The sequence below is a fragment of the Aulonocara sp. 'chitande type north' Nkhata Bay genome, linkage group LG13 (genome assembly GCF_057382095.1).
Source record: "Aulonocara sp. 'chitande type north' Nkhata Bay isolate Kocher_YH1m ecotype deep benthic linkage group LG13, A_spYH_male_GT1.1, whole genome shotgun sequence".
Classification (NCBI taxonomy): Eukaryota; Metazoa; Chordata; class Actinopteri; order Cichliformes; family Cichlidae; genus Aulonocara; species Aulonocara sp. 'chitande type north' Nkhata Bay.
In genome coordinates this window covers 23,404,444-23,431,093 of record NC_141356.1, presented here as the reverse complement: position 1 = coordinate 23,431,093, position 26,650 = coordinate 23,404,444, and the positions used below count along the sequence as shown (strand labels likewise).

At 37.5% G+C, this 26,650-nt stretch overlaps 1 protein-coding gene across 2 annotated transcripts in view; it reads right to left on the bottom strand.

The window, feature by feature from the left end:
• LOC147316092 (VPS10 domain-containing receptor SorCS1-like) overlaps positions 1 to 26,650 on the bottom strand; it is a 66,405-nt gene that overhangs the window by 28,441 nt on the left and 11,314 nt on the right. For both annotated transcript variants that reach the window (XM_086259290.1, XM_086259289.1), the window contains exons 2-17: positions 21,861 to 21,928; positions 19,648 to 19,747; positions 19,296 to 19,454; positions 17,894 to 17,967; positions 10,924 to 10,988; positions 10,269 to 10,387; positions 9,851 to 9,940; positions 8,851 to 9,030; positions 5,300 to 5,446; positions 3,491 to 3,593; positions 3,107 to 3,183; positions 2,373 to 2,464; positions 2,093 to 2,200; positions 1,659 to 1,776; positions 1,361 to 1,494; positions 232 to 345 (exon numbers count right to left, since the gene is read on the bottom strand). In XM_086259290.1, the coding sequence (XP_086115416.1) occupies positions 232 to 345; positions 1,361 to 1,494; positions 1,659 to 1,776; positions 2,093 to 2,200; positions 2,373 to 2,464; positions 3,107 to 3,183; positions 3,491 to 3,593; positions 5,300 to 5,446; positions 8,851 to 9,030; positions 9,851 to 9,940; positions 10,269 to 10,387; positions 10,924 to 10,988; positions 17,894 to 17,967; positions 19,296 to 19,454; positions 19,648 to 19,747; positions 21,861 to 21,928 (1,748 nt within the window). The remainder of the gene's footprint in view (positions 1 to 231; positions 346 to 1,360; positions 1,495 to 1,658; positions 1,777 to 2,092; positions 2,201 to 2,372; positions 2,465 to 3,106; positions 3,184 to 3,490; positions 3,594 to 5,299; positions 5,447 to 8,850; positions 9,031 to 9,850; positions 9,941 to 10,268; positions 10,388 to 10,923; positions 10,989 to 17,893; positions 17,968 to 19,295; positions 19,455 to 19,647; positions 19,748 to 21,860; positions 21,929 to 26,650) is intronic.

The window sequence follows — 26,650 nt, the reverse complement described above, 5'->3', positions numbered from 1 at the left end:
TGATTTGAAACTAACTAAAAACATTTGTGCATCTGCTGCTTGTTTTTCTGGCATCATTTCAATCTGGTTCTACCAGAAATCTCATCCTGTGAAAACTGCCACCAAGTGCTAGCTCGGTGGGGGATATTTGATCTCTCTACTATTGATGGTCTTTACTGTGCAATGTAAACTGCATTGACAAATAAAACTGAATTAAATCAAAAACATAATGAACAAGTGACTCAAGCATACCCTGTGGTGTTGAGAAAGCTGTCCCCTGCGATGCAGTCTCTAGATGTTGCTGAATGAACAAACCAGAAAGCTGGAGCACAGGTGCCATCGATCTGCCTCTCGAACCCATAGTCGCTGTTTCAGTAGGGAAAAAGACACTATCAAGATTACGGATCGTTTATTTATATATTAAAAAAATACCCAAACCCCACACCAAAAAATAAAAATAAAAAAATCAATAACTACATGCATCCTTCAAACAGAAATGTTCTGGGCTAGAGAAAAGTCCCCACAGCAAAGCAGTATTTGAAGTTTTGATGTTTTTGGGGGGGTTGCATCAAATTTCTGAGGCAGCAAAAGCATTGTCTGTGTTAACACAAACACACAATTATAATACCTCTGCAAAGTATTCATCAGTAAGACTGATCTGTCAGAAATCTTTCATCATGATCAGGGAAACACTCTCTCAGGAGCCAGAAGTCATCTAGTAATAAAGTGGTGTTAAGCTTGTGTTATATTAGTTTGTGCTGCTCAATCAGCACCGGTTAGATGAGAAAGATAAAAGAAAGGATGAGACAGTCTGAAGTGATAAACAAGTATCGAAGCAATACTTGTTAGACATACAGAAGTAGCTAATAATAGAGTGTAGAGTGAACCACTACTGCTATTCATTATGGAAATCTATTCAAGGGCACTTGAATCATGCAGCAATGAACCTGCTTTCATGTGATTGCGAAGGCTGGGCACCCACATTTTTCTTTATCTCGTGATCATGTGGTGTTTAAACTTTTTATAATTGAGATTTTTCATACTTTTGCGATGCATATTATCATAAATATAAGTTTGGGTAACACCGTGTGGTAAAAGTGACATGATAAATGAACTGCACAATATACTAGGAAGCAGAAAAACATCTGTGTTCGTGAAACTTTTTTTTATTATTATTATTACCAAGTTATGTCCTAAATTTACAAAAGAACATGACTGAAATAGGAATAACAAGTAGTGAATTATAAAATAGATCTTTTCAAATACTGTTCTTGTTGTGCCTTAGGTTTACTTCACAGACTCTGCCTCTGGAGATTGATAAAGTGTTGTGCATTGGATTTAATGAAGTGAAAAGAGTGTAGCTGCAGAGAAGGGAACTCACCACTCAAAATCCGCCTCTGTGCACAGGCAGGAATCTGACATCTGGGAAATATACTGATCTCTGGCCTTGACACATCGAACGTTTGCTTTCAGTTTTTGGAAGATTCTCTTCATTCCCATGATGCACACTTCACCCTGTGATTAATAATGCATCATAAACATTTCAGAAATTCTTTTTTTTGTTTCTTTTTTACCATCTTGCTTTTATTGTGCAGCTAAATCAAAGTGATTCTCTTGGCTTTAATCAATGGATGAATCTTCGCGTTATCATTAGTCAAATAGCAGAAAGATCGCCTTACCTCATTGTGCAATTGCCACGTCAGATAGTCATCAGATGTGCACCGCTGTTGGAAAATGGACCGGAAGTCGATCTTGACAAGTTGCCACTCAGATCGATGACTGAAGTGACCGAATATTCTACACAAAAAAGTCAGAAAAGCAAGAAAATTAATCAAATGTGGGGTAGATTTGAGAAGAAATATGTGAAAAACCTGTAACTCCACTGATAATAATAATAATAATAATAACAATACACTGACTCTAACCCATGTTCTGCAGGAGCAGAGAAACCCTTCTTCTACATCTTGGCTGATGAAACCCAAAATCCATATCAAATAAAATCAAGAATATTGTGAACTCTTCTAAGTCTTCATCTGGGTAAAATATAATTAGCAAGGACGGTAATTAACTAACATGAAACACATTGAGTCTTCATGGTTCCTTCAAATCTTACGTCATTATAAGGGTGTCCTCTCCAGGCTCCCCCAGCACCCCATCAACATAGAGCGGAGAGGAGGTGAAGCTATATTTGTCCCAGTTTCTGCCCTCATCAAAACTCAGCCTGAGGGAGAGAACAATGGTTGGATCACAGACAGACCAGCCACAAATAGAGCTGAATTCTGTATGAAAAGCATCAGAGGGGAAGCAACCCCCCCCCCCCCCCCCAAACTCCCTTGTTTTGAAGATTGAATACAGTCTCTAAAAAGATGTGGTGCGTCCTTGGAGAGCCTTACCATATGTGTCTAATTGGCAGAGGTGTGTGTCGGATGGCCACCAGAGATCCTCCTTGATTCAGGAAAAACACACTGTACTCTTCCTGAAAAACCTGCAGACATAATCAGCTCCACTTCATAACTCCAGAGAAAAATTCAAGTCTGCACAAAGTACAAGAACATGCATGTTCACACCTATACAACGAACAAGCAGGAACACACAAGAGTCTCAGCTGTGTGAATAAAGGAAAGCGTCAAGCGAGCGTTGCTCTTATTGTTGATATTTTTTTCAGACTTAAGCCAATGGCAAAAAGTCTAAATGCTCCTTTTGTTTTATTTGTTTTAAAGATCAGATATGCACAAGGCTGGCTGTCAAACTTCACGCCTTTGTTTTTTTTGTTTTGTAGGGTTTTTTTTTGAAAATGTGACTGCAGCAACAGCAGCTGAAAACTGAGGAATGAAAGTTGGCAATGAAAGCTCAGATTCCCTGTTTTGTTCTCTTCTTCTTTGTTCAGATAATAGCTCACTAAAGTCATATGTTTTAAAACTTTTGTTCCGTATTACACTCAGTGAATAGTCATGGGGAAGACATTACTGGTTTCTTGAATGGATAAAAAGACTCAAAAGGAAAACCTGATTATACTCAACAGAGTAATACATTCAGAAAGCACTACCTATCGAGATGAAGACATTGTACAGGTACTAATATCACAAAATGTACCCATAGCCCTAATCTAACAGTTAATGTAATGTACCTCTCTCCAGGTGTTCCCAGCATCAGATGTGATGAAGATGCTGACATTAGCGTTGGTCAGCTCAGGTCCAACCACGCCTGAATACAAAAGATTTTTAATCTCAATTATTTTAAGCATGTCACGTTTTCAGATCCGATCGTTAATTCAGAACCAACAAAAAAGTGCTTTTGTTAGTCGTTCCACTAAAGAACATGCAACAGATGTGCAGGACAAACAGATTTCCTTTTATATTCTAAATTGTTGTCAGCTAAGAAAGACAGAGCTGGAATTGCATCTAAAAAAAAACAGATGTGACTGTGTGCTGAAGGATGTGAGCAAAGACCAGCATTAAGGCAGAGCGTAAACAACAGTATGGATGTGCAAAATAATCAAATATCGTCTCACCTGATGCTATTATGATTCCTGGAGCTGAGTCTTTGCTGACAATGTTTCCCGAGGTGTAAGGATTCTCTGATACGTGAAGGTGCAGGTGCAACGAACAGTATGGCTGCGAAACGCGAAGGACATTAGTTTTCCAAATCAAAATGAAACGTTAATATAGATCAGATCTATGCGCAGGAGATGATGTGAAGATTTGATTGTTATATACATGAGTAACTCAAAGCCCATATTTGGGCTTTTGTCTGTTGTAAAAAGACACAACAAGCATCAAAAATAATTACAACAACTAAAAAAAAACATTTTAGTTGCAGCTGTAGCCCAGTGGAATCAAAGCTTATGAAGCAATATGAGTCCCAACTAATGCTATTTCACATAGTGAGTAATGCTTAGTAAATATTGTCTTATTACAGTTCCCAAAATTAGTGGAAAATGGCTAGAGATAGAGATGCAGCAGTAGAGATAAATCTCTTACGAGTGTACGCTTGGTAGATTAAAAGGCAGTTTGGACGACAGAAAGTATTTGTGGGACCTTTTTGGATTAAGTGCCTCTTTAGATTTAATTTATGGGCCTAGAATCTCTCTAAATTAAAAAAAAGTTTTAATTTTCCTTTAATTTGTCGTTGACTAAGTCTGCCACTTATGCTTGTGCTCCTTATCTTTTATGATTTGACTTTACCTACCCTGGTGGAATAAGAAACAATGTGAAGCTTTGTACTGATTTATTTTTTTTAAAAGAAAAGAAAGAAAAATAAAGCAAAAATGCAATAATGTGCTGCATTTTAGCACACAAACAAAAAGCTATCCAAAAATCTATGGTACAGAGCAATACAGTAAAGTCTGGTTTTCAAAGCATGCTGGGATGCTATGCAAAACGTGAATAAAAATAAAATCCAGTGATTTTTAAATCATTTAATCACCACATGTTTAAAGCTAGAACTTGATGATTAAATCATCTTCATAATATTATAATAACATGTGACTGACATGGAAAAGCAGGAAAATGTCAGGAAACACCAAAGGTTAGGCAGCAAGTAAAATGTCTATGTTGCACATTCAGTACTACAGAAATAATACTAAAACTTATATTGAATTTACAGAATTTACTCATGTCGTAGTTCCATCATCCAGTGTTTTACACCCTATTCGTTGCCACTGCTGCTAACATCTTGTTGCATGAATAATATAAGCCTCTACGGGACACAGACACACTCTAAAATTCAACATCTGAGTGCAAAACTGGAGTTTTTAAAGGGGATTAATGTAAAGAGTGGCCTGAAAGTGCATCACAATTTTTCGTTCGTGATTTACGATGATCAAGTGCTCATGCCTGCAGTCATTCCCCAGTCCCGTATAGATTTGTGCAAATGTTGCACCCCTACTGCGTACGCAGTGCTGTAGTAATACTGTCTAGAGAGAGTGCGTACATACATGTTTGACTTCATCTAAGTTCTGTGCCAGGAACTGAGCAACACATAAGACGAAAATATGAACCTAGTACTCAGAGCAGTCTGGAGCCTGAGCTTTGGCTCATAGGGATTACATTTACACGTTTGAGTATGACTTAAAATAAGGAAAGGTATGGTATGTTCCCTTTACTTGTAGTAATATGTATTGAATATAAATGAATACTGGAAGGTAAACCTAATCATAACAGGTCTCTTCACTTACTGCCACATTCAGAACTGCGTTGCTATGGCACATAGTTATCAGCAGACTTTGACCATGGTCTAGCATGATTCACTGCGGTATTTTTGCAAGCAGATAATGGAAATCCAAATAACCAAATGTACCTCTTGTCAGTGGCCCACTTACTTGTTCACAATAGACCTTGTTTCCTTGGAGATCGGTTGCTGGAGCCTGAAGAAGACGCCAGTCTCTCCCCTTGTTGTATGTGATATAAGTTTTCACTTGGTTCTCGACAACTTTATTTGACAGGAACACCCCTTTAATCCCGGCAACCTGAGAACATGAGAGAAGGAGAGCAGTGGGGGGAAAAGTAACAAAAAAGGGAGGAAAAAAATAACCGTAAATTATTCAAACTTAAGTAAAGCTGAAGACCTAGTTTGGAAAGGAAGAGATGTCTGAAAGTGATAGTTTTTCCTGACATGGAGCACTATTTTGGACCATCTGTAGGACTCTGCAAAATCAAAACAACATATGGCACAGCCCTGAGATATGTCTTCTTCTTTGTATTTATGTGCAGAGAGATGCAGACTCTCACCTGCAGCTATCACTTGAGCTCACATTTCTCTTTCATTTCCACAAATCTTTGTCAAAGTATGAATGACCATTTAATATCTTCTACTGGTCACTGCAGCTAAGTGTTTCTGGGCAGAGAGCAGCATAACTACTGCTGATGGCTATCTTAGCTTTCAACAACATGATGCTTTTACTGCTGGCTAAGGATGAGGATAATCTAGGCTGATGTATACATGTGCAGCTGCTGCAACCTCGTAGTAGATCTGTCAGCACAGATATAATATGTTCAGGGCACTAGTTAAAGCCAGTATTCTGCACTGTGCCAATGCACCATCACTGACTGTGTTTTCGAAATGTGTATATGAATGATACCTTATCTAATGACTAAACCTGTTAAATGATTTCTTGTGAAACTGTAATGTTGCATGAAAAAGATGATAAAGCAGCCATAAAGTAGATATGAGAGAAGCACCCAGATGCTGCAGAATGAATGCAGTGTAACATCTGTTTCATTATAGAAGGGGCATCTAAAACATCTCAGTGCACTTAAGGAAAACACAGCAGAAAATCCACAAGAACTCTTATGAAAGTTTTTGTCCATCTGTTGGTGCTTTACTTGTCAGAGTCTGTTATGTTGCTCAAGAAAGATCCCAAACCAGTGATTTGACTTTTGTATGGTACTCTTAGAGACACATAGTGTCTCCGTTAGCGCTCCCCATGTTGCCATCAGAGTCCTCTTATAGTCAACAGTTTCAGTATATGGGTAAAAAAAAATTCAAGTGTTTTTCTGATTATTCATCTAAAAAAAATTCATTCCTAAGCAGCATCAAGTTAATGTTATTTCATGTAATTTTTTATCATTTTTTAAGGACACAAATACAGTCCCAAATGAGAAAACAAATTAAAGAAATCTAACTCGGTAAATATCTGACATTTTGACTTGATGAATGTGATGAAAGTTTGTGACTTTTTGATTTTCTGTCAAGCAAACCCTCTGTTGGGGCAAGGAACCACATTTGGTAACTTAAATAGACGTTAAAACTGGCTTCACTGTGAGGTTGTGGAACCATATAAACGTCTCCCAGTCAGTCAGCAAACATCAGGCTAATGTATGTGACACATAGTGATAAAAGTGCATTTGAATGCAATGCTCACTGGGATTGCCAGGCTTTTACCGTTGTACCTTTAAAAGCCGGAGAGCAGTCAAATGCTGGAAGTGGAAGCTAAATTGGCTAGTCATCTCAACATTTAGAACAACTATTGAAATACATAATGTAGAAGACTAAAGTCTGAAATACTCCCAGCCACTGCTGATTGGATGCACTTAGACCCCCGGAGAGCAGTCATTTTGGTTTTCTACCTTAGACCCCCGCGGAGTCATCATTTTGCGTTTCTACCTTTAGTCAGTCAGTTGCCGTGTTTTATAACATGATTGACATGGCAGCACTGAATGCACATGTGCTGTATCAAGCATGCACCGGGACGAAGGAAAGACGGGTGGACTTCCTGGTGGAGCTTGCAAGGGAGTTGGCTCGCTCTCATGTAGCTGCGAAGAAGGCAAGAAAAGAACAGTTGCTTCGGACACAACCCTCCACACCGAGCCCTGGAAAAAGGGCCACGTGTCAGGTCAAACACAGATGCAAAAAAAATCAGGCCACTGTGCGATGTGTTCACTGCTACAGGTACACATGTGGTAAATGCAGACGACAGATACCGTGGCAGTGCCAGGATTGTGAGTGATTGCTGAAAATGTTGAAATGTACTCACTCACTTTTTATCATTATTTGTAAATATGTGTACAAATGGTTGGTTTTTTTTTTTGTACTGTTTTCATCAATAAATGTCAGCAACAAAGGACATACAAAGGACATGTGTTGATTTCTCCCTAAGATGGCAAACTGAAACACTCCACTCCCCCACCCCCTCAATCACTCACCCCCACTCCCCTCCCTCCAGAATTCATAATATACATATGAATGACTCCAGCATTTGACTGACTGCTCTCCGGCTTTTAAAGGTAGAAACGCAAAATGATGACTCCGCGGGGGTCTAAGGTAGAAAACCAAAATGACTGCTCTCCGGGGGTCTAAGTGCATCCAATCAGCAGTGGCTGGGAGTATTTCAGACTTTAGTCTTCTACATTATGTATTTCAATAGTTGTTCTAAATGTTGAGATAGGTGTTGTCTCTAGAAATTAGTGGAATTTATGGCTAAAAGTGGTGGCACTATATTTGATCATATTTCCATAAGTCCACTTTAAGACATACACCAGATGCATCTAGAGAGCCATATTTGTGTTATTAAAAAAAACTCTTATAAATATAGGATAGTAGTAGTGAATAATACACTGAATGTTGCCACAAGTTCCTATAACATCATACAGTGATCCAGTGAGACATTTATCCCACTTTTAGTCATTTTCAAGCTGTGAAATGTGTGATTTTGGTTTTTTGATACCCTTATAGTATTTTTATTATACTTCAGTTACATAGTGTTATTATATTTTATTACTGCTAAAATTGATTTAGTAATTCAATGTTTATGAATTATTTAGTTTTCCTTGATTTTCACATGGTTTCATCATGCTATTTATTTTTTTGTTTGTAGTAGAGATATACTTCACTGCTACTGTTTTTCTTCAAAGTGGGCTCAGTATTGACTCAAAAAAATACTGTTTTTTCACTTGAAGTATTCTGTTCGGGCACAACCTGTATTTGTGTGTATATGCATGCTCAGTTCAGTGTATGAACTCAAATGAACTTAGACCTTTGAAGAAAAGTATATATTTTTAGCCACATTTTGCAAATGTTGCCACCTTACAGCAGCCTGTGCCTGTGACTGGACAAGACTCCAGTCAAGAAAATGTTCAGAAAATAAAACGAGGAACCATATATGATACCTTCATTTACCTTAATTTGGAACATAAAATTAAAACCATATACTCCAATAACACTCTGGGGTTAACATTTTGAAGGAGCTCAATTAGTGCTCCATAAAGCATTCTTAAGTAGTAATGCATTAATGTCAATACACACAGACAGACAGACTATAATAAATATATGAAATATATAAAAGGAGAAACTACAAAAAAAGCCACTGCCCTAATATTGCAAAACCATGTAGTCAGATAAAAGCACCACCCCTGCAGCACATTCACTGCCTACCTCATAGAGGTCTATCATTATATTTCCCTCGGGACCTCCACTGCTCACAACGTCCTCCAGCATCAGGGTGAAGAATAGCCCTCTGGACTCAGACATGTACAGGTTGTAGGAATCATTCTGGTGCCAGTCCTGAATCGCTGCCACCACCTGGTTATCGTCTGTGCTGATTATCTGTAAGTCCTAAATAAGCAGAATTCATGAGTGGATGCCTCTGTGTGGATTACTTAACTACTCATTTGCCAATATGTTTCTTAGGAAATGGCTTAAAGAACAAGTAAGTGTAAATCCGCTTAGCGATGTGCACAAAGCTGCGAGCTAACAATTTGTCACTTCTTGACATCACTCAGTCTGGGTCTGTAGCAATTAGACCTAAGGCATTTCACGCTGTGCACTAAAAATGAAGCCAAGCTCCTTTTAATTTTACTGAATCTCTTATCCAGCATGGTGCACAAGATGTGCCCTTCCCAGAAAAAATGGTCACAGAATACAAGGCAGGATGGATAGATTTATTGAAACAACACTGCAGGAACTAAATCTCTCCTGTTGTTCTAACACAGTCTCTCAAACTGCTAAGCCACCCTGCTGTGCTTGCAGTAAATGGAAGTCAGTGCATTTTTGTGCAGATGCTAAATTGACATCTTCTGCTTCAGAACATTTTGGGGAGCCCTCGGGAACTCCAGATTTGCTTTAAGTAAATGTAATTTAGGCGAAGTAGATATAGATGAGAAAACTGAAAATCAGTGCAATGCTATTAAATAAACAGAGACATAATTATGCAATCCTATATCATTTTTCAGGAGATTAAAGCACAGAAAACAATTTAATGGATCCGTCAGTAAATAATACTGGAAGCAAACTTGATGAAAGCATTTGGAAATAATCACCCAACTAAAACTTATAATCATAGAACAAAATATCCCAGAGGAATAAATGTTTCATAGTTAAATTAATGTTACTTGTTCTTCTCAATCAAACACTGCATCCTTTCCAGTTACCTTACCTTTGGCAGAGTGTACTTGGGAAGCTTCATCGGGTAGAAAGCATTTCGTTTATAGGACACATAATGGACAGACTGGCCACCTACTGGCACCTACAAAAGCAGAATAGAGTACATTTATCCATAGTAAACATCCATAAACATAAATGAAGACACTAACTGCCCGAAGCTCGGGTCAAATAATTTATGCAGCCATCAAAACTCTGGGTTTGTTGCTAATTAGGCTGTTGTGCATCATGCCAGAGTGGCATTGTAGTAATACACAACGCTGCAATTTAATTTTTACCCCATCCCTTCACAGGATAATGGCCCCTTTTAGTTAATGAAAAACATGACTGTACATTAAGACAAGAGTGAACACATTGGTTTTACAGCATTTAATTGTCTTTTAATGAAACCAGACCTCACAATAAAAACCCACCTGGATAAAAACGTATTCATCCTGAACCACAAGGGAATCAGGGATGATAAACCCAGGAAAAGGTTTGCTCTTGTTTCCATCAGAGCAATTCTGAAGTTTACAAGTTATGTACTGCGATCCTGTGGGTAAGCAAGAAATTAGTGCTAAAAAGACAACATAATACAGGAACAAACAACCTTCTGTAGCCCACAGTAAAAGCTTAGCAGTGCCTATGCTCATAGTATTAAGTGAAGCATAGAAGCAAAAATTTGGAAGCCAATATTCTTACTAATAGATAAAGTAGAGAGAGCTGTCCCAGTTTGTTAACATCAGCCAAATGAAGTACTCTCTACAGAGATAGGGCATTAACACACAAGGCCCTTATGGAAGTGCCCCCCTCTCTGCATTGTGGCCAAGAAAGTCGAGCCGAGTGCGCCAAGTCACAGCCCAGCCCTTCAAAAATGAATAAGCTCGACTGTATGAAGACTTCATGTAGCCAGATGGGAAGAAGAATTTCAGCACTGACTACTTTCTTTGTTTCTCACTATAATAATAATATACTTAAATGAAATTATTCATATATATTTATTATATTAAAAAAAACATTGTTAAACTAAATTGTGATAAATCAATTTTTTTTTCTGTGTTGCCAAGGTAACATGTTGTTATTACTCACGCCCATCAGAGACGCTGATCTCCAGATGAATCATTCCTTGTTCTTTGTCCAAGCCCAGTCTGGACCTGTAACATCATGATAAACATTACTTTTTGTTTTATAATCAGTGTCTGTCCCGTGACCCTTAAGAAAAGTGAACGTTTCACATTGTCTGAAGAATTCCTCATTTATTTCTTACTCTGAAGCACATATAAGAGCTACAGGCTGCCTAAAAGCCCACTTTCGTCTGATGTATGGGCTTTGCTGAAGCCTCCTCATGAAAAAGGTGATATTAGCTCTGGGCTCATTGAGCCCCACCTCTTCTCTATAAGCCTACTGTGCTCTGACTGGCCAGCTTTCCGGTGCCTGTAGTGAGTTACCATCCTTTGCTTGTGAGCACTGCCTCCTCCTGTTCCTGGTGAGGAGATTCCAAGAGCAAAATGTAAAAACAGAGATGAACACAAATGTCTTGTTCTTAACTACAAATGGCAATTTCTCCAATCTACTCTCACATGTTCAAATTCAGTCTGGTATATGAGAAGATCTGCAGCAACAAGGACAGCAGCAGGGCATCTATGCTTCAAAACAGACTGGTTAAGCTAATTACCAGCTGACTGTATGATATAACACTGAAGTTTCAATCACAAGCAATATATGGAGAAATCTATATAAAAGAAATCTGTGATAAGCTTACTTAATCTCTATGAAGATGCAGGAAAAAATGTTCATGTCATGTTTGTAGCAATGGGTTTTTTGATTAATCATATTTGATTCTGGCTCTGACATGAATATTAAAAAGTTGTAAATAACAATGTACATTGTTTAGAAGGTTTACAACCTCCAGGCTAGAAAAATGAATCCAACACAAAAGTGTTTAAAAAACTACCGAGGCCACTTGAAGCGAGTCAGTCCCCACAGACTGCTATAGCAAAATGGCCAACTTAGAAGCAATAAAAACCTTGTTTACAGCCTGGCACAGAAAATACATAATACACTGTTTTTTGTCTTTAGAGGTAGTCTCCTCCATCATAACAAATATATACTGGGTCTTTATAACTCATCCTTCTGGATTCTGGACGTGGCTGCTTTGACTGATGTGTGCTGATGCAGCCTGCTGAACACTATAGTCACAGACTCAAGCCCTCCACTGTCTGTTGCTAGTGTCTTCTGGAGCATTTTCATGAAATAACCTGACTGACATTATGGCTGTGGTACAGCTTGTGCAAGAAGGTTTAGAAATTTGCCCTTTAGTGTTAAAGAGTTAAATTCTGGTATTTTACTAGTGTGCTACAAAACAAATTAGCAGGTACACATGTCTGTCCAGTAAGTTTGTGGTGGTGGTTTGTTAAACTTTTGCTTTCTTCTCTAAATCTGGTCTCTTCTGGGTCCAAAAACTAACACGGCAGCAGCCAAAATGAGGCTTCAAAACACAGAGCACAGAAAACAATGACATGCTGGGTACATCTATCTTTTATACACACATATGTGTATTTGGAAACTCCACGCTGCCAAACAGATGTGATATTGCTCCAAAGCACCTGGAGCTGCCCAGGCTTCCAGTTGGCCAATCAGAAGACAACAGGCTGTCTGAGATGAAGGACTTAAAGAGTTCAGAAGTAATATCAGCTTTTATATTATTTATATTTTATCAGATTTTTTTGGTGTGATTCCTCCAAAGCTATACAGACTGACAATAAAATATAAAGCAGCAAGCATTACACTGCATGCGAATTTAAGTTATGTATTAAACAGTTATTCCCAGTTATTCCCATTAGTTCCAAAATCAAGAAGTTGTTACATTTAAATTGGAGTATTACTATTTTTTGTCACCACTAGTGCTGATAGTTGCTGCATATGTTCATGCAGTTCATGGTTTTTTTCATAAACTGCACGAGAACAACTAATGCCAACTGAGAAATAACTTATTTACATATTAATATAATTGTACTGACTTGCATACATTTGCAAAGGATTAAAAGTTAGTTTAACTTAAAGAACAGGCAGAATTTTCTTTTTTTTTTTTCATTTTTATTTTATCCCCTTAATAAATTATTTTGGGACTCCTGAAGCCCTAAATTAGGCTTTCATTGTAGGTCCCCCAATTTTAACATTCAGTGTTTTGTAACAAGTAGCTTAGTAAAATAGCGAGACAAAAAGCACTGAATATATTTGAATAAAGTGGAGCCTTGTACATAATCAGGCTGTAACAGAAACAAAGAAAACTGAGAAAACTCCTTAGTAAGCGCATTGAGCTCACAGTAATTGGTGGGGGTTTTTAATGCTCTTAGAAGTGCAATATTTGTCTTAGATTAGTTGGTTGTCATTTAAATTTCATTAGTGGTCATGAGAAATAAGAGAAGGAGCAGTGGCGATTTTTAGGGTTTCATTTTCCAGGAGCAACAACATGGCAACCATAACTACAGACCTGATGGGTCGTTTGGCCTGTACCACTCGTTATCTGTAAAGTATACTTAGCTATCTTACTGTCATGGTCTCCGCTCCTCGACAGCTGACAGCTGTCAGGTGCTTTGTTTTTGTTTCCCTTTCTCTCTCGCCCTCTTCCATTCTCTCTTTCTCCTGCCGGGGCGGAGCTCAGTATGGGCTCCTGCCCCTGGCCTACACACCTGGAGGTGATCAGCACATCTGTTGCTGATCATAAGAGATTGGAACCCTTCTTAAGAGGGCGAGTCTGCTCTACTCATCGCTGGATCGTTGAGCCATCAGCGTCAGTCGTCCTGTATTTTGTAAAGTCAGTTTGTGAGCCTGTCTGAACCAGGAAACTAATGGTTTTTTTCTGCCTGTGTATAGATCGCCTCTGGACCTGTTCTTTCCCTGTGCATGGCGACTGAACGGAAGCAAGAGAGATAGAGGAAAGGAGAGGAGATGTGCGAGGGCTGAATGAAAACCTTCCCTTCCTGGACTCCTGCCTCTTTCGCTCCTGGACCCTGGAACCCCGGCCCCTTTTCCCTTGACACCATTATATGTATATATGAATTCCACTGTAGAGGAACACTGTAAATAAATGCACCTTTTGAAGACACTAGTGGTCTGCGCGTGAGTCCGATCTACGAAACCTGACACTTACTCACTTTCACCACAGATTCTTCACGGTAGCGGTTAAGTGAAGAGTGGCTGGAGTGACCACTTCTTGTATTAATAGCAGCTGTTGTGACAGAAGATGGGTTTTCTTCTCATTTTCCATACTGTGTCTGAACTACAATATAAAAAGCTCCAATCCTGCTTCCCTCAGCACTCTGTAATTGCCTCACAGCTCCATCTCTTTTAATGGACTTTCTGTCAAATACTTCATCCAATTCTATCAGTGAACAGCAGCACTTGGTCTTAAATAACCCCTGCAATGTTACACTATGTTCCCCAATAACTAACGCCTTTTGGTAGCATTTTACAGCAAGGACGCAAGACCTTTCAGGAATTCATAGACCGCTTTGTGGTTGAGTAAACACATTTGATTAAAATATTTGATTAAAACCTTCAGAACTATAAGTAACATACCTGAATTAATAGTATCTAACGCAACAACTTAGGGAATTTTAATGGCAAAGATTTGTGAATTATCAAATCATGTTAATGTCTTCATCATGGTGTAGGATGGGCTAAAGAAATTGAAGTAATGGCATTGAGCGATTTTGGTTGAATTCCAAATGTTATAATTACATATCAGAGCTTTCATTCTTCGTATCTTTAGCCTGGCCTTTCCGATAAAGAGGCAGCCTTGTCCTTCTTTAACACAGCAAAGCAAATGATAAATAGCAGCAGAAAATAAATCATATTCAACTTTTCATATCAGTATGCAAGAGGTCATGAATTCACGATAAGTGTTACCATATGCTTTTGTAAATCATCTTAAACTGAGCAGTGTGGGATGCTTTTTTCTTGCATATTTGGGTTATGTATTTCCTTAAAGACAAAAGGATGTGCTTACACATTTGAGCACTGTAAATTTGATTTTTGATTAATCCTTTGGCATCACTCACTGTTCCAGATGATGGGGGGGGGAATCAAACGTATCTTTAAAACTAGGATTTGTTGCATTGACGCTTCTGTGTTAGTGAGATGAATTCTTTATTTGGTTTTTGGTTTTTATTTTTTAAAACAAACAACTGTTATGAGTGATTTTCACACCAAACCTTTGGTGATTTGTGAAGAAAGACCATCTGCTGATGTCTTGTACAAACCTAAATTATGAACACATTCTCTGCTGAAGAGTAGCTGCAGTCTCATGTAAGAAAGAATTTGAAAGTCAAACATGTGTACTTATATACTAATCTACTGTGCAAAAATGTTCAGCTGCCCCTCATTTCTTTATATTTTGCTAGGGGATGTGGAACAGGTGCAGTAAACATACATGGATCTACAGTGTATAAGGTAAACTGCCTAAAAACACATTTCTAACAAGCTTGAAAGTCAATATTTGGTAGGATTACATTCACCACAGCCTGAACCCTCTTAGGCAAGCTATCTTGTAATGTTTTTGAATAGTTTTCCATGCTTATTGAAGGACATTTAAAGCTTTTCTTTGAATATTGGCTGTTTTTTGGCTGGATCTGGGGAGGCCACTCATAACTGACCGTGTTTCACTGTGTGTTTGGGATCATTTTAATGCTGAAAAATTAAGCTGTTGTCAGTCAGATGCTTTCTAGATCATAGATTCTGCATTTCATCATTTTTTAATGTCTAATGGGAGAGGGCCCACCCACATCTACAATGAGCCCATTCTGACTGCCCATAAGAATATTGTTTTTAATTTTTAATGATCAGAATAACGTATTAAAATGCACAAAAGGCTAAATGTGAATTCTATGAAAACACTGATAATTGAGTACATACAGTGAGGATAAACTTGCTTTCTTTCTTTTATTATATTATTTATTTAGTTACAATTTGAATGTCAGTATTTAAGAGAGTGAATACTCTATGATGGTCTTCACAATGGTGATAGATCAGGTATTGTTTTCATACATTATGCATGTGCATGTATTCACTCGTAATAAACACAAGTGGTAGAATAGTATCAAACACATGCATTTTATGTGATTACAAGTTCCAGCCCAAATTAGTTTGGCCCATCCTTGCACTACACCTGTACACACTGCACACTACATCGAGATATGGCAACTTTTCAGCTAATTTGGCAATCAACTTGGTGCAAACATACAATTTCATTTGTAAAACTGCTTTATGTTTGACATGTATCACATATTTAGCTCAAGAAATGGGAACTAATGTGTTTGAGAGAGGATTTAGTAACAAAGTGCCTAAAGATACAATATAAAATTGTTTATTTGTCAAGTTGACTGGTTCATCCCTTCAGTTAGTTTTTTGGTATCCTTAGATGATAATTAGGTCAGTGTTACGTAACATTTCTCTAAAAGTACTGGACTGAAAATGAGTGAAAAATAGCCTATAGTCTATAGGAAAATTATGAAAGACCTTGTACAGTACTGGTGTAGTTCATTATGTAGGTTACATGGAAAGATCCAGTCTACTTTATGTTTTACACATCATTATAAAGGGATTATAACCTACTCTTGTAGAAGGCTGGTTAATATAATGCTGTGTTTTAGCCCTGAACATGGGACAGGATTTCTGTGTTGGCAATAAAATGTTTTTGTGTGACAAGCTCCTTCACCACTGCAAATTGTATTTTTAGTGTATTTTAAGTCCTTGTGGGCTGGGAGTTTGACACAATAAATACCGAACTCACACACACACAGTAAATCCTGTGGGCTTACTTCATGCAGCAGTTTTAGCTTATGAAGATTTTCCAACCTAGCTGCAAACTGAAGTACCTTTAACCCAAAGATGTCCATCGTTCTGCATTTAATTGTATTGACTAGAAAAAACTAATTAGAAAGTTAACTATTTCTCCTGAACAACCATAAGCAATGAGGCTTGAGGATAAAAATATCAGCATCATTAAACAAGGCACTAAAATGCCTTTTTCATGACTTTCCCTGAATTCTACTTAGTCATTACCTCTTCCCTACAGATTTCTATTTACCATAATATTGTCAACATGATTTAAGACTAACAAAAACCTGCAGATCACTCCACTGTACGTCATTTCAAACTTCCTGATTAATATGGCTTTATTTATTTATTTATTTAGAGAAGAGTGTGAAGCCAGCTACTATAAAAACTGTCATAAATTTAACACATATCAGCGACCATAGTCCCTGTATCGGTTCCTAAGAGAAGCTCAAAAGCCCCAGGACACAACCTCAGTCCTGACTCTATGCATCAGGTACATGCATGCAAAAAAAGAAAGAAAGAAAGAAAGAAAGGAAACCAAAAAAAAGAAAACCTGATGGATAATGTTCGGGTAAGCCCTGATTTGTAACATAATATGGTAATCCAAAAATATGCCAAAAATATTTCATGAGGAGACTGTATTCGGTGGATCAAATATTTATAAGTGTGTGTAAACTAGACACAGCGCATTATGTAAAAAATAAAAAGAACGACAAGCAAATATAAAATATTTATAAATACAAGCCAAGCTCTGCCTTCCTGGAAACCTTGCTTGGCATTTGCTATTTAAAGAAAAAGGCTTTAAGTTTAATTCATTTTTACCATTTCTGAAAGGACAAATGCAAACATGTTGTTTTTTCTATAACCCAAGGCACTTCCTACAAAGAACTTTATTTAAAAAAATGCTTTACATGGCACTTTTGAAAACAAAGCCACAAAGTGCTTTACAAGACAAAATAAAAATGGCAGGCCCGAGCTAAAACTTTTTAAAAAATGGCACACTTAAGACTCTAGATGTTAGGTTTAAATCTGACTTGATAACATTAATGTTTTGTTTTCTTTGTCATTACTGAAAACAAGCTGCTGACTGATCATTCCCCTCTGTACTACTGTTGTGAGCAGAGTGCTAAAAATGCACACAACTCAATTTACATATTTTGTGTGAAAATAATGCAGCATGTTTCTACCAGAATGACAAATGACTGGATGTTGATCTCACCAGTAGAATCTGTTGGGGACGACATTGTCATGCACAAGCTGCCATCTTCTTCCAAACTCAACGGAGACATAGAGCTGAAAAATGGGAAGGCATTAATCAAATGTCTACGGCATGAGGTACAGTATAAAGATGATTTTTTTTCAGAATCTCCAAAAGGATTATTTCAAGATTTATGTCCAACTTCTTTTCCAAGCAGCTGCCAAATCTTTAAATTTTGTGGCATTAAGATTTTTAGTTGTTTTTTTAAAAAAATACAGCACTACTAAGTGCATGCTTTATGCGGAGATCCACCAGTTCATGTAAAAATGCAGCAACCCTTAGAAGCCAGATTTTAAAAATAAAACAGGGAATGGTGTATATCTACTGTGATGGCTTAAATAAGAGGGAAGTGATATACAAAGTGGTCTCTGAGTTAAAAACCACAGCGTCTTGTTCTTAAAGTAACACAGCAGGATTCCTACCTGACATCTTAAAATCCGTCTTGTAGCTGTCATTGTAATTTTTCTCCATAAAGCCATTTTACTTGTGTTCAAGCAGTCCGAAAGCCTGTCATCTCTCCTTAATGACTGAGCAGCGTGCATCTTAAGCTCTCAGCCTTACAAGGATCGGCAATATAATTTTTGAGTTATCTAAGTATTTACAACTTTTAAAAGACATGACAGGCAATCAATAAATGTAAAATGAAACCCAGCTATAGCTGCGATAAAAGGAACAAGGAAAACCACTGAAATGTAGCTTTACAAAGACATACAGAATGACCTAAAGGCAAACGTCTCTGGAGCATCTTTATTTTGACCCATCTGTGGCTCTCAACTCAGCTTTCATCTTCCTCCCTGCATCATTTATCTCACTTCTCAGACCTTGACTGTTTTTCTCTCTGAAAATCAAGTCTTCCAATAGCAGGCTGGGAGTCCGAGTTTGATGCCTCTGGTTTTGAGTAAAGCAGACAGCAGGGTTCTCACACAGAGTAATGGAGGGTGTGTGTTTATGCTCGCTATTGTGTGTGACTGAGTTTGTGCATTGTTTGGGCGTGTCTAACTTGTTAACTTTCCCCTGTGCTTTCTGAGGACACATCCATTCAGAGCTGTCTGTAGCTGCACCTTATGACCTGTTAAGGGCTGCAGAAGCGGCAGATATCTGTGCTTGTGAAGACCATGTTATGAGAGTTAACGTTGGCATTAAAATGAATGCATCTGACCATGAAGGCATGAAGAGAGATTACTTGCAATGTGACCCCACGGTGACTTCAGTCTGGCAGAACATTCAAGTAAAAGTAACAAAAGAATAAAAAGCAGCAAGTAATCTGTATACAACAGCCCACATTCTCATATGGAGATGTTTTTCTGTCACATTTTCAGATTTTATTGCAACTATTTCATGCCATCTGACAGCTACACTCTACCTTTTGGTCATGGCTGTAAGCCAGGATCCAGTCTTCCTGCTCGGGGTGAAAAAGCAAGCTGAGGATATCAAAGGCTAAGCTGTATTTTTGATAGGACGCCCCCTCGTCAAGGCTAATGAGCAAGCTGCTCTCCACTTCTGGGTCGGTCAGTAACATGATCTAAGACAAGACAAGACAAGAGACAGGGGAATCAGCAGCCCACCATGACAGCATCCATTCCACAGGGCTTAAAGAGTGCTTGTGCAACAGACGCAAGGCACAGACTCCTGCAGGGCTGTGTAGGGTAAAGATCATAATAACCCTGCTGACAGACTTATGAATCCACGTACACGACATGCACGTTCACACTTACCTTCATCTTGTTGTTTGGACTGACATACAAGTAGCTCAGTATGGTTTTTGTCCCGACTTTCTCATTGAGCTTTTCATACGTGGTCCCATAATCAGTTGACCTAAAATTCAATTACAGGACAAAGTAAATGGGTTTTGCTGGAGAGAAGAGAAGAACAGCGCAACACCTACTAGTTAAGATGCTGATGGTATCATTAAGCATTTCAGGGAAGCAGAAAATTACCACAGCAGAAGTCGTGAAGCAATTTGCTAAATGAATGGAGATTTTTTAAATTATTAAAATAAACAATAAATCCAGTGTTGCATGTGTGGCTGGGGCATGATATTATTATTCCTTTTAATTAGTAGTGGTATTATAAGTGTTATTATTGTGTTATTATTGATGCTTACATTTAATTACCACTCTGTCGTGTTTTAGAAATCAAATGAAGGACATATTTGCCTGAAAGCTTAATAATGGGGTTTTGAAGTCATTTTTTCATCTCAAAACAAAGGCACTATTTCAGATTTCATTTTGAATACCTATTATTTTCACCAAAATAGATATCGGTTTTAGGTGGTTGGTGACATTTCAGTAAAAAATAGCCGTTCCACTGCATAATACAAAAAAAACTTGTGGATTTAGGATGTCTTAGAGGATAAACACCAGTATTTGATATCCTGGCAAGAGAATGCACTGAAATGTTGCACAAAACTTCATGAACTAAGAATGATAATAACTAGGAAATCACTTTGTTTCTTCAGTTCTTGATGACTGTATTAAACACCAACATAACATGCTGTATAGAAATGACATGTAACATGTCTGAATTGTTAAAATTCACTTCATTTGCTGATGATTAATTTATATTTCCCTAGGAACACTTGGAACAATATAGTGGAAAGAAAACTGAAAGAAAATGGCTGAAATTAAAAAAATATATTATCACTAAATTAAAGCAAAATAAAGCAGAGGATGTTTTGTAACAGGCAAATAAAAGAAGTAAATTTATAAGTATAAAGAGGGCAAGAAAAATGTATTTCCGGGCATGATAATTGTATATAAATGATGTTGGAAGGTTCATATGAAAACCACTTTTGGCTGCTCCATTATCCACAAAGGAGTCGCCACAGCGGGTAACTCCACATGTCAGATTTGGCAGATTTGTTACGACAGATGCCGTTCTTGACACAAGCCCAAACAGATCTATGTTCCCAAAGTTGAAAGGGATTGAACTTTCACTTGTTAGGCGAATATAAACAATGTAAAAATATGAAGGTCCAAAACTAAATATACATAAAACTTTACATAAATCAAAATCATTATACATACTGTGCATTACTTACTGTGTGGAGGTGTGGAGAAACACATTCAAAACAAGAGCTAATACAGTGCGTATGGTACAGGGGAAAAATACTACAGGACTTAAAAACCAACCATAAACCAACCATGCAACTATTCATTAAACTACATGCCTTAAAATGTTACTATTCAGTCCATCTCAACACTGCACTGGTAATATACAAAGCACAAAATAATCTACCTCCAAACTGTATTCAAAGGTTAAATCAAATAGGTGTAACCATTGTGGAATAGGTATGACAAGGAATTAAGATTGTGTAGTTCTCTTTTTAAATTCCAAAAACCAGGTGATGAACAAATGTAAAACCTTATTACTATTGTCTGTGAAACATTCGCTTTTGTCCTTGTTTACCATTTGTTTCAAATGTATTATTTTTCATTTGGTTTTTGTTTCAATGAAATCGAGTTAGAAAAGCATTGCCATTTCAAATTTGCTCTGTATAAAGGATAGGCACGATAAGCTAAAGCTTCATCCTTCAACTATTCTATCAGTAATTTGTGTTCCTCCCATTTAATTAAATTCTTTGTTGTCAACATTTATTTTAATGGGCACTTCTTTTAATAACAACAAAAATTTAAATGCTTGTCATAAATATGTGGAAATGGATAGATTCAGCATTTGATGACAAAGTGTAGACTTTACCAACTTCTATTACACGAAATTAAATCTTTCACTTTTTACTGACAGGAAAGTAACTTGCGTCACTGTGGACACAACAATGACATTAAATTAATGATTCAGTGTTAATGCTTTTGTGCTGATCTCTCCAAGGGTCCAAACAGTGTGCAACTACACTAACATCAACATAACAGTAACATCAATGTGTCCTGCTGTATAACTACAGAGCGTAATATCAGAGAGGAGATCTTACCTCCATAAAGAACTCTCCGTTACTCTGCCAGAGTTAAAGTCGTAGTATTTTGTCAACATGAGAATCACCTAGAAAACAGATCAAACAGATTACCAGCTGTGAAGGTGTGTATCATCAGTTTTCAATAGCAGCCACAAAGTGTCAGATAGCGAACCAAAAGCCGCCCATGCATGTGTCTTTTAATCTCCCTGACAGACAATGCTTTATTAAAAACACAACAAAACCGTGATGCCTTGTCAACCCACTACCCCCGTACGCCATGAAGCCTTGTGCATATTCTCAAGGGAAAAAATCTGATCACATATGTATGATATACTGCGTTTTATATACCTATATATTGTTAAGACAGAGTAGAGGACCAAGAAATGCAACCACTGGTGAGCAATGACTAAATGAATAAATCAGTAAACACTATAATTTATTCTTGGCATAGAAAGGCAGACCTTAAAAATATATAGGACATCCATTCTGTAGAGAGTCATAAAAAATGTCACTTACATGTGTGGTTTACAGTTCACAGGGCTTTACCAAACACATAAAAACTACAGATTTCCTGCTGTCTTTCAAATTAATATTAATAAACGGCTTGCTGTGGAATATCATTTGCCTGCTTTTCTCAGAACGTATCAAACCTTAATCAAAGCCAGTGTGTTTGTATGTGCATGTAATTACTGATGCATGAAGGCGTGTTTACATGCTCTTTACTTGTTTGTTTTTTTACTTTTTTTTTAGTGAAGAAACGGTTTTACATATAATTATATATATTTAGCAGAAACAAATGCAGAAATAAAAATAATGTCTGCTAAACAGTCATTGTGAGCTAATGAAGGGCACCACGTGAACAGCAGTTCACATGGTGCCCTTCATCCTTTACGCAAATTAACTGCTCAAGCAGTGCCCTTTGTGCACTAGGGAATCATAAAACCAGCAGCTCATATAACTCTCTCGGGAAGCCTTTTGAGGCATCTTGTTGAGCTTTTCACCGCTACCTTCTAATTATCAAGTGTTATGAGCATTTGGGGTGACATTCCCTATGATGACTAAGAACTTCATCATATTAACAGGAATTTTTAACTTTTTTTATTAAACTTTTGCATATAAAAAGGCCAAACAGAACTCATTTTCCAGGTTAAAATCAAACAAATCCTTTTCATCTCTATTTGATAAATGTGCACTTTCAGGTGAATCATGTACCATATTTTCTGTAAAAAAAAAAAAAAAAAAGTATTTTTCAAAGCTAAATTATTCAATATGAAGTCAAATCAAGTTTGTTCTCTATATGCTTATAATTCCTAAATATACTGTAGATGCAAAGACGTGTCACAGCAAGCGAGCGAGACCATAATTAGGTTGAAACAACAAAATAAACAGAGAGATAGCAAAAGGTTTGGGAGAAAAGCAACTTCAGAGCATCTAACAAGTCAAGAACACTCGAGGAGGTAAGCATATTATTGCCGAGGTTTACAATCAAGACCTGCCTTCAAAAATGGGCATACAGATGGTTTAGACAATCAAAGTGCAAACCACTGGTTACACTCAGGAACAGGAAGGCCAGATTGGATTTTCTGAGAAAACACCTAAAAGAGCAGGCACAGATCTGAAAAACATATTTGGACAAATGAAACCAAGATGAACTTGTACTAGAATGATGGGGAGAGAAAAGTATAGAGAAGGAGAGAACAGCAGCTCCTGTTCTGAAGCATACCACATTATTTGGTGGATCATGGTAATGTTATGGCATGGGCATATGAAACTGGACTGCTCGTGTTTGTTGATGTGACTGCTGATAGAAGCACCAAGATGAATCATGAAAAATAGTGCAAAACTGATCAGGTAGTGCTTCACAGTGCAAACGGATAATGACTTGTAGCATACTACAAAGCAACCCAAGAGTTTCTCAAGGCCATTTTTCAATAGCCGAGTCAGTCACCTGATCTCAACCCAGTAGAGAATGCTTTCAGTTATTATGTACAAAACAGACAGAGCCACAAACAAGCATTAACTGAAGGTGGCTGCAGTATAGGCCTGGCAGAGCATCTCAGAGGAGGAAACATAGCATTAGACAGGCAGTCATCCAGTCCCTGTTACTTGAGTCTGTGCAAATGGAAGACTAAGTATTCAAATGGCTGCGATTCGTTAACAAAAATTAAACAAATAAATCAAGCTAAAAATCTGCATTTTGGTTACATATCAATTGTTTTAATTAAAATCCACTGTGGTTTACATATTTTTAAAAAACTACAAAATTCATGTACAGTAGTTATGTTTTCAACAAATTCTGGACTTTTTTTCAAGTACATATTGTTATTGTTATTATTGTGTTATTATGCGATTGCAGTTTACTTTGGACATTATATGACTGGGGTTGAAATCAGTGATCATTTGCTTTGATTAGCTGTCTACAGATCAGTTAATATTTTATCACAATTACTCTGAGCTGAATGAAAGATCCTCTCAGAGATATCATATTTGCAATTACTGTATATAACCTCTAAACAGCAAATTTATGTTTCTCCAAGAGAAAACCCCATTATCTGATATATTATGAATATTACCAATAGCCCACTGCTTCTACCTAACACCACACCGTTAATGCAGTAAAATGTAAATTCACGGTTTTACTTTCTTTCCAGACTGTATTCCCCCTATGCATAGGCTGAGACAGAAAACTCTGACTCTGCTCTTACCTTGTGCTGAATATATAAAAATTCTCTTTATGGGAGGTAGTTCTAAGATAATCCTCACAGCTTGTTATAACTTTGTGTCCAGACTGGCTTGCAGAGATTTATGGTCTTCCAATAAAATGGCCTTTATGCCTTCCAAAAGTCATAGCCTCATGGACACTGTCATACACAATAAAACAACCTGCAGCAGTCTGAAAATTAGGACAAATTACACTCCCACCCCCTCTTCTGTATGGCAATTAGCTTTATGCATTTCCTTGGAAAGACTCCAGGATTACAGCAAAATGTCATGTGTATCTACCTTCCTGCTGGCTGGAAAAGAGTCCTGTATTCTGAGTGATGCTGAAAGTAAGGTGAAACTTGATGGCTGCAGTTAACACGTCAATAAAGTGATACAATATTCACTTTGTGTCACGGTCCTGGGTCTTATGACCCAGTGTTTTGAGTTTCAGTTCTTTTGATGTTCATAGTGTATGTTTAAGCTTATCAGGTTTCCTAAGTTTATTTGTTATCAAGTTTGTGTTATCATGCTTAAGTGTTTCTAGTTCTTATTATTTCCCCCTCGTGTTTCCAACTATGGTAAATCTCCCCTGCTTTTCATGTGTTTCATGTCTGTGTCTTACATTGTGAAGTTTGGGTTGTCATGTCTACGTCTCATTATGTTTCCTGTTTTATTGTGAAGAGGTCTGGTGTTCTGTGTTCATCATGTTCAGTTTTACTCTCCCACTGTGACGTCATTATGTTCATGTGTGCCAGCTGTTTCCTCATGTGTCTCCACTTCCCCTAATCACCTCCTGTGTATTTAAGTCCTCTGTTTTCAGTGTGTGATTGTCAGGTCGTCTGTTGTTCACGCCATGTTCTCCATGCCATGTTTCTAGGTTTCATGTCCAGGTTTTTCCATGTTGTTTGTTTAGTTCTCCCAGTTTAGGTTAATGTTAGTTTTATTTCTGTTTGCCTTGCCCTTTATTTGTACCTTTTCTGCCAGCCTCATTAAACGGCTCGCTTTTTGTTGATACTCAAGTTTTGATCCAAGTTCCTTGGTGTCTGCATTTTGGGTCCACTCTTCACAATACATACAGTCTGCTCTCGCCAGACTGTGACACTTTGTTGGCATGTCTGTGTCAGAAAGGTGCTTAACATGTCACAGAAGCCATTAAATTGCTTTTTCAAACCACCAGATGAAGGCTCTTCTTTTAATGAATACACCACATGGTAATTTATCCTCTGAAAATGGTAAAAGAATCTGTTTTAGCACATTTTTACCTTTCAATTTGAACAAAGGTGTCAGCTACCTGGGGGTAAAACAACACTCTAACTCACTGTTTGGCTCATATTGTACTCTGGCTTTGGTTCAGTCCTTTCCCTTGTTTTAAAGGGGAGAGGGGGTGAATAAGAAACAAATGGTGAAGAATATTTTTTCCCATGGATATAATAGAAATGCACCTATAGATTAACAGATGGATAAATGAAAGAAAAATAAACAAATGCTAGATCCTGAACGCAGCAGATCTTGATGTACTCAAGCCCTCACATTATAATAACTATTATTAAGTAACAGCAAATTGATCATAAATAAACCTAACAAACAACAAAATAAAAATGGTGAATAGCTGAATAGTAAACCAGCTTCAGCTTTACAATAACCGTATAGATAATGTTACTGGACTCTATTTAGGTTTATGACTTATGCAGGTTGGTAGGTGGAATGGTTCATTTTGGTTTTTACCAGCTTTAAAAAACAACAACAACTGTATACAACTGTATATAAGCACAACATCAGTGGCCTTGAGGTGACTGTTGTTGGTACAAATAAAACTGAATTGAATTGAATTATTTTTGAGTAACAGACCACATAACCTCCTTGGAGGAGATAAAGAAGTATCAGCTCTATAGTCAATATTCAAACCATTCATGGTCATAAAACTGAATCTGTTGTTATAAATACTTTTACAACAGTGGCTGGATGCTGGAATCAGTTTTTAGGCCCACGTGGACCAAGACAGCCAAAATCAAAAATTGGATTTTTGCAGATAAACAAATCTTGCTTCTCATTCAGCAGTCGTAAAATCATTAAGCAATCTGTCTGCACTTGACTATGGGGATATT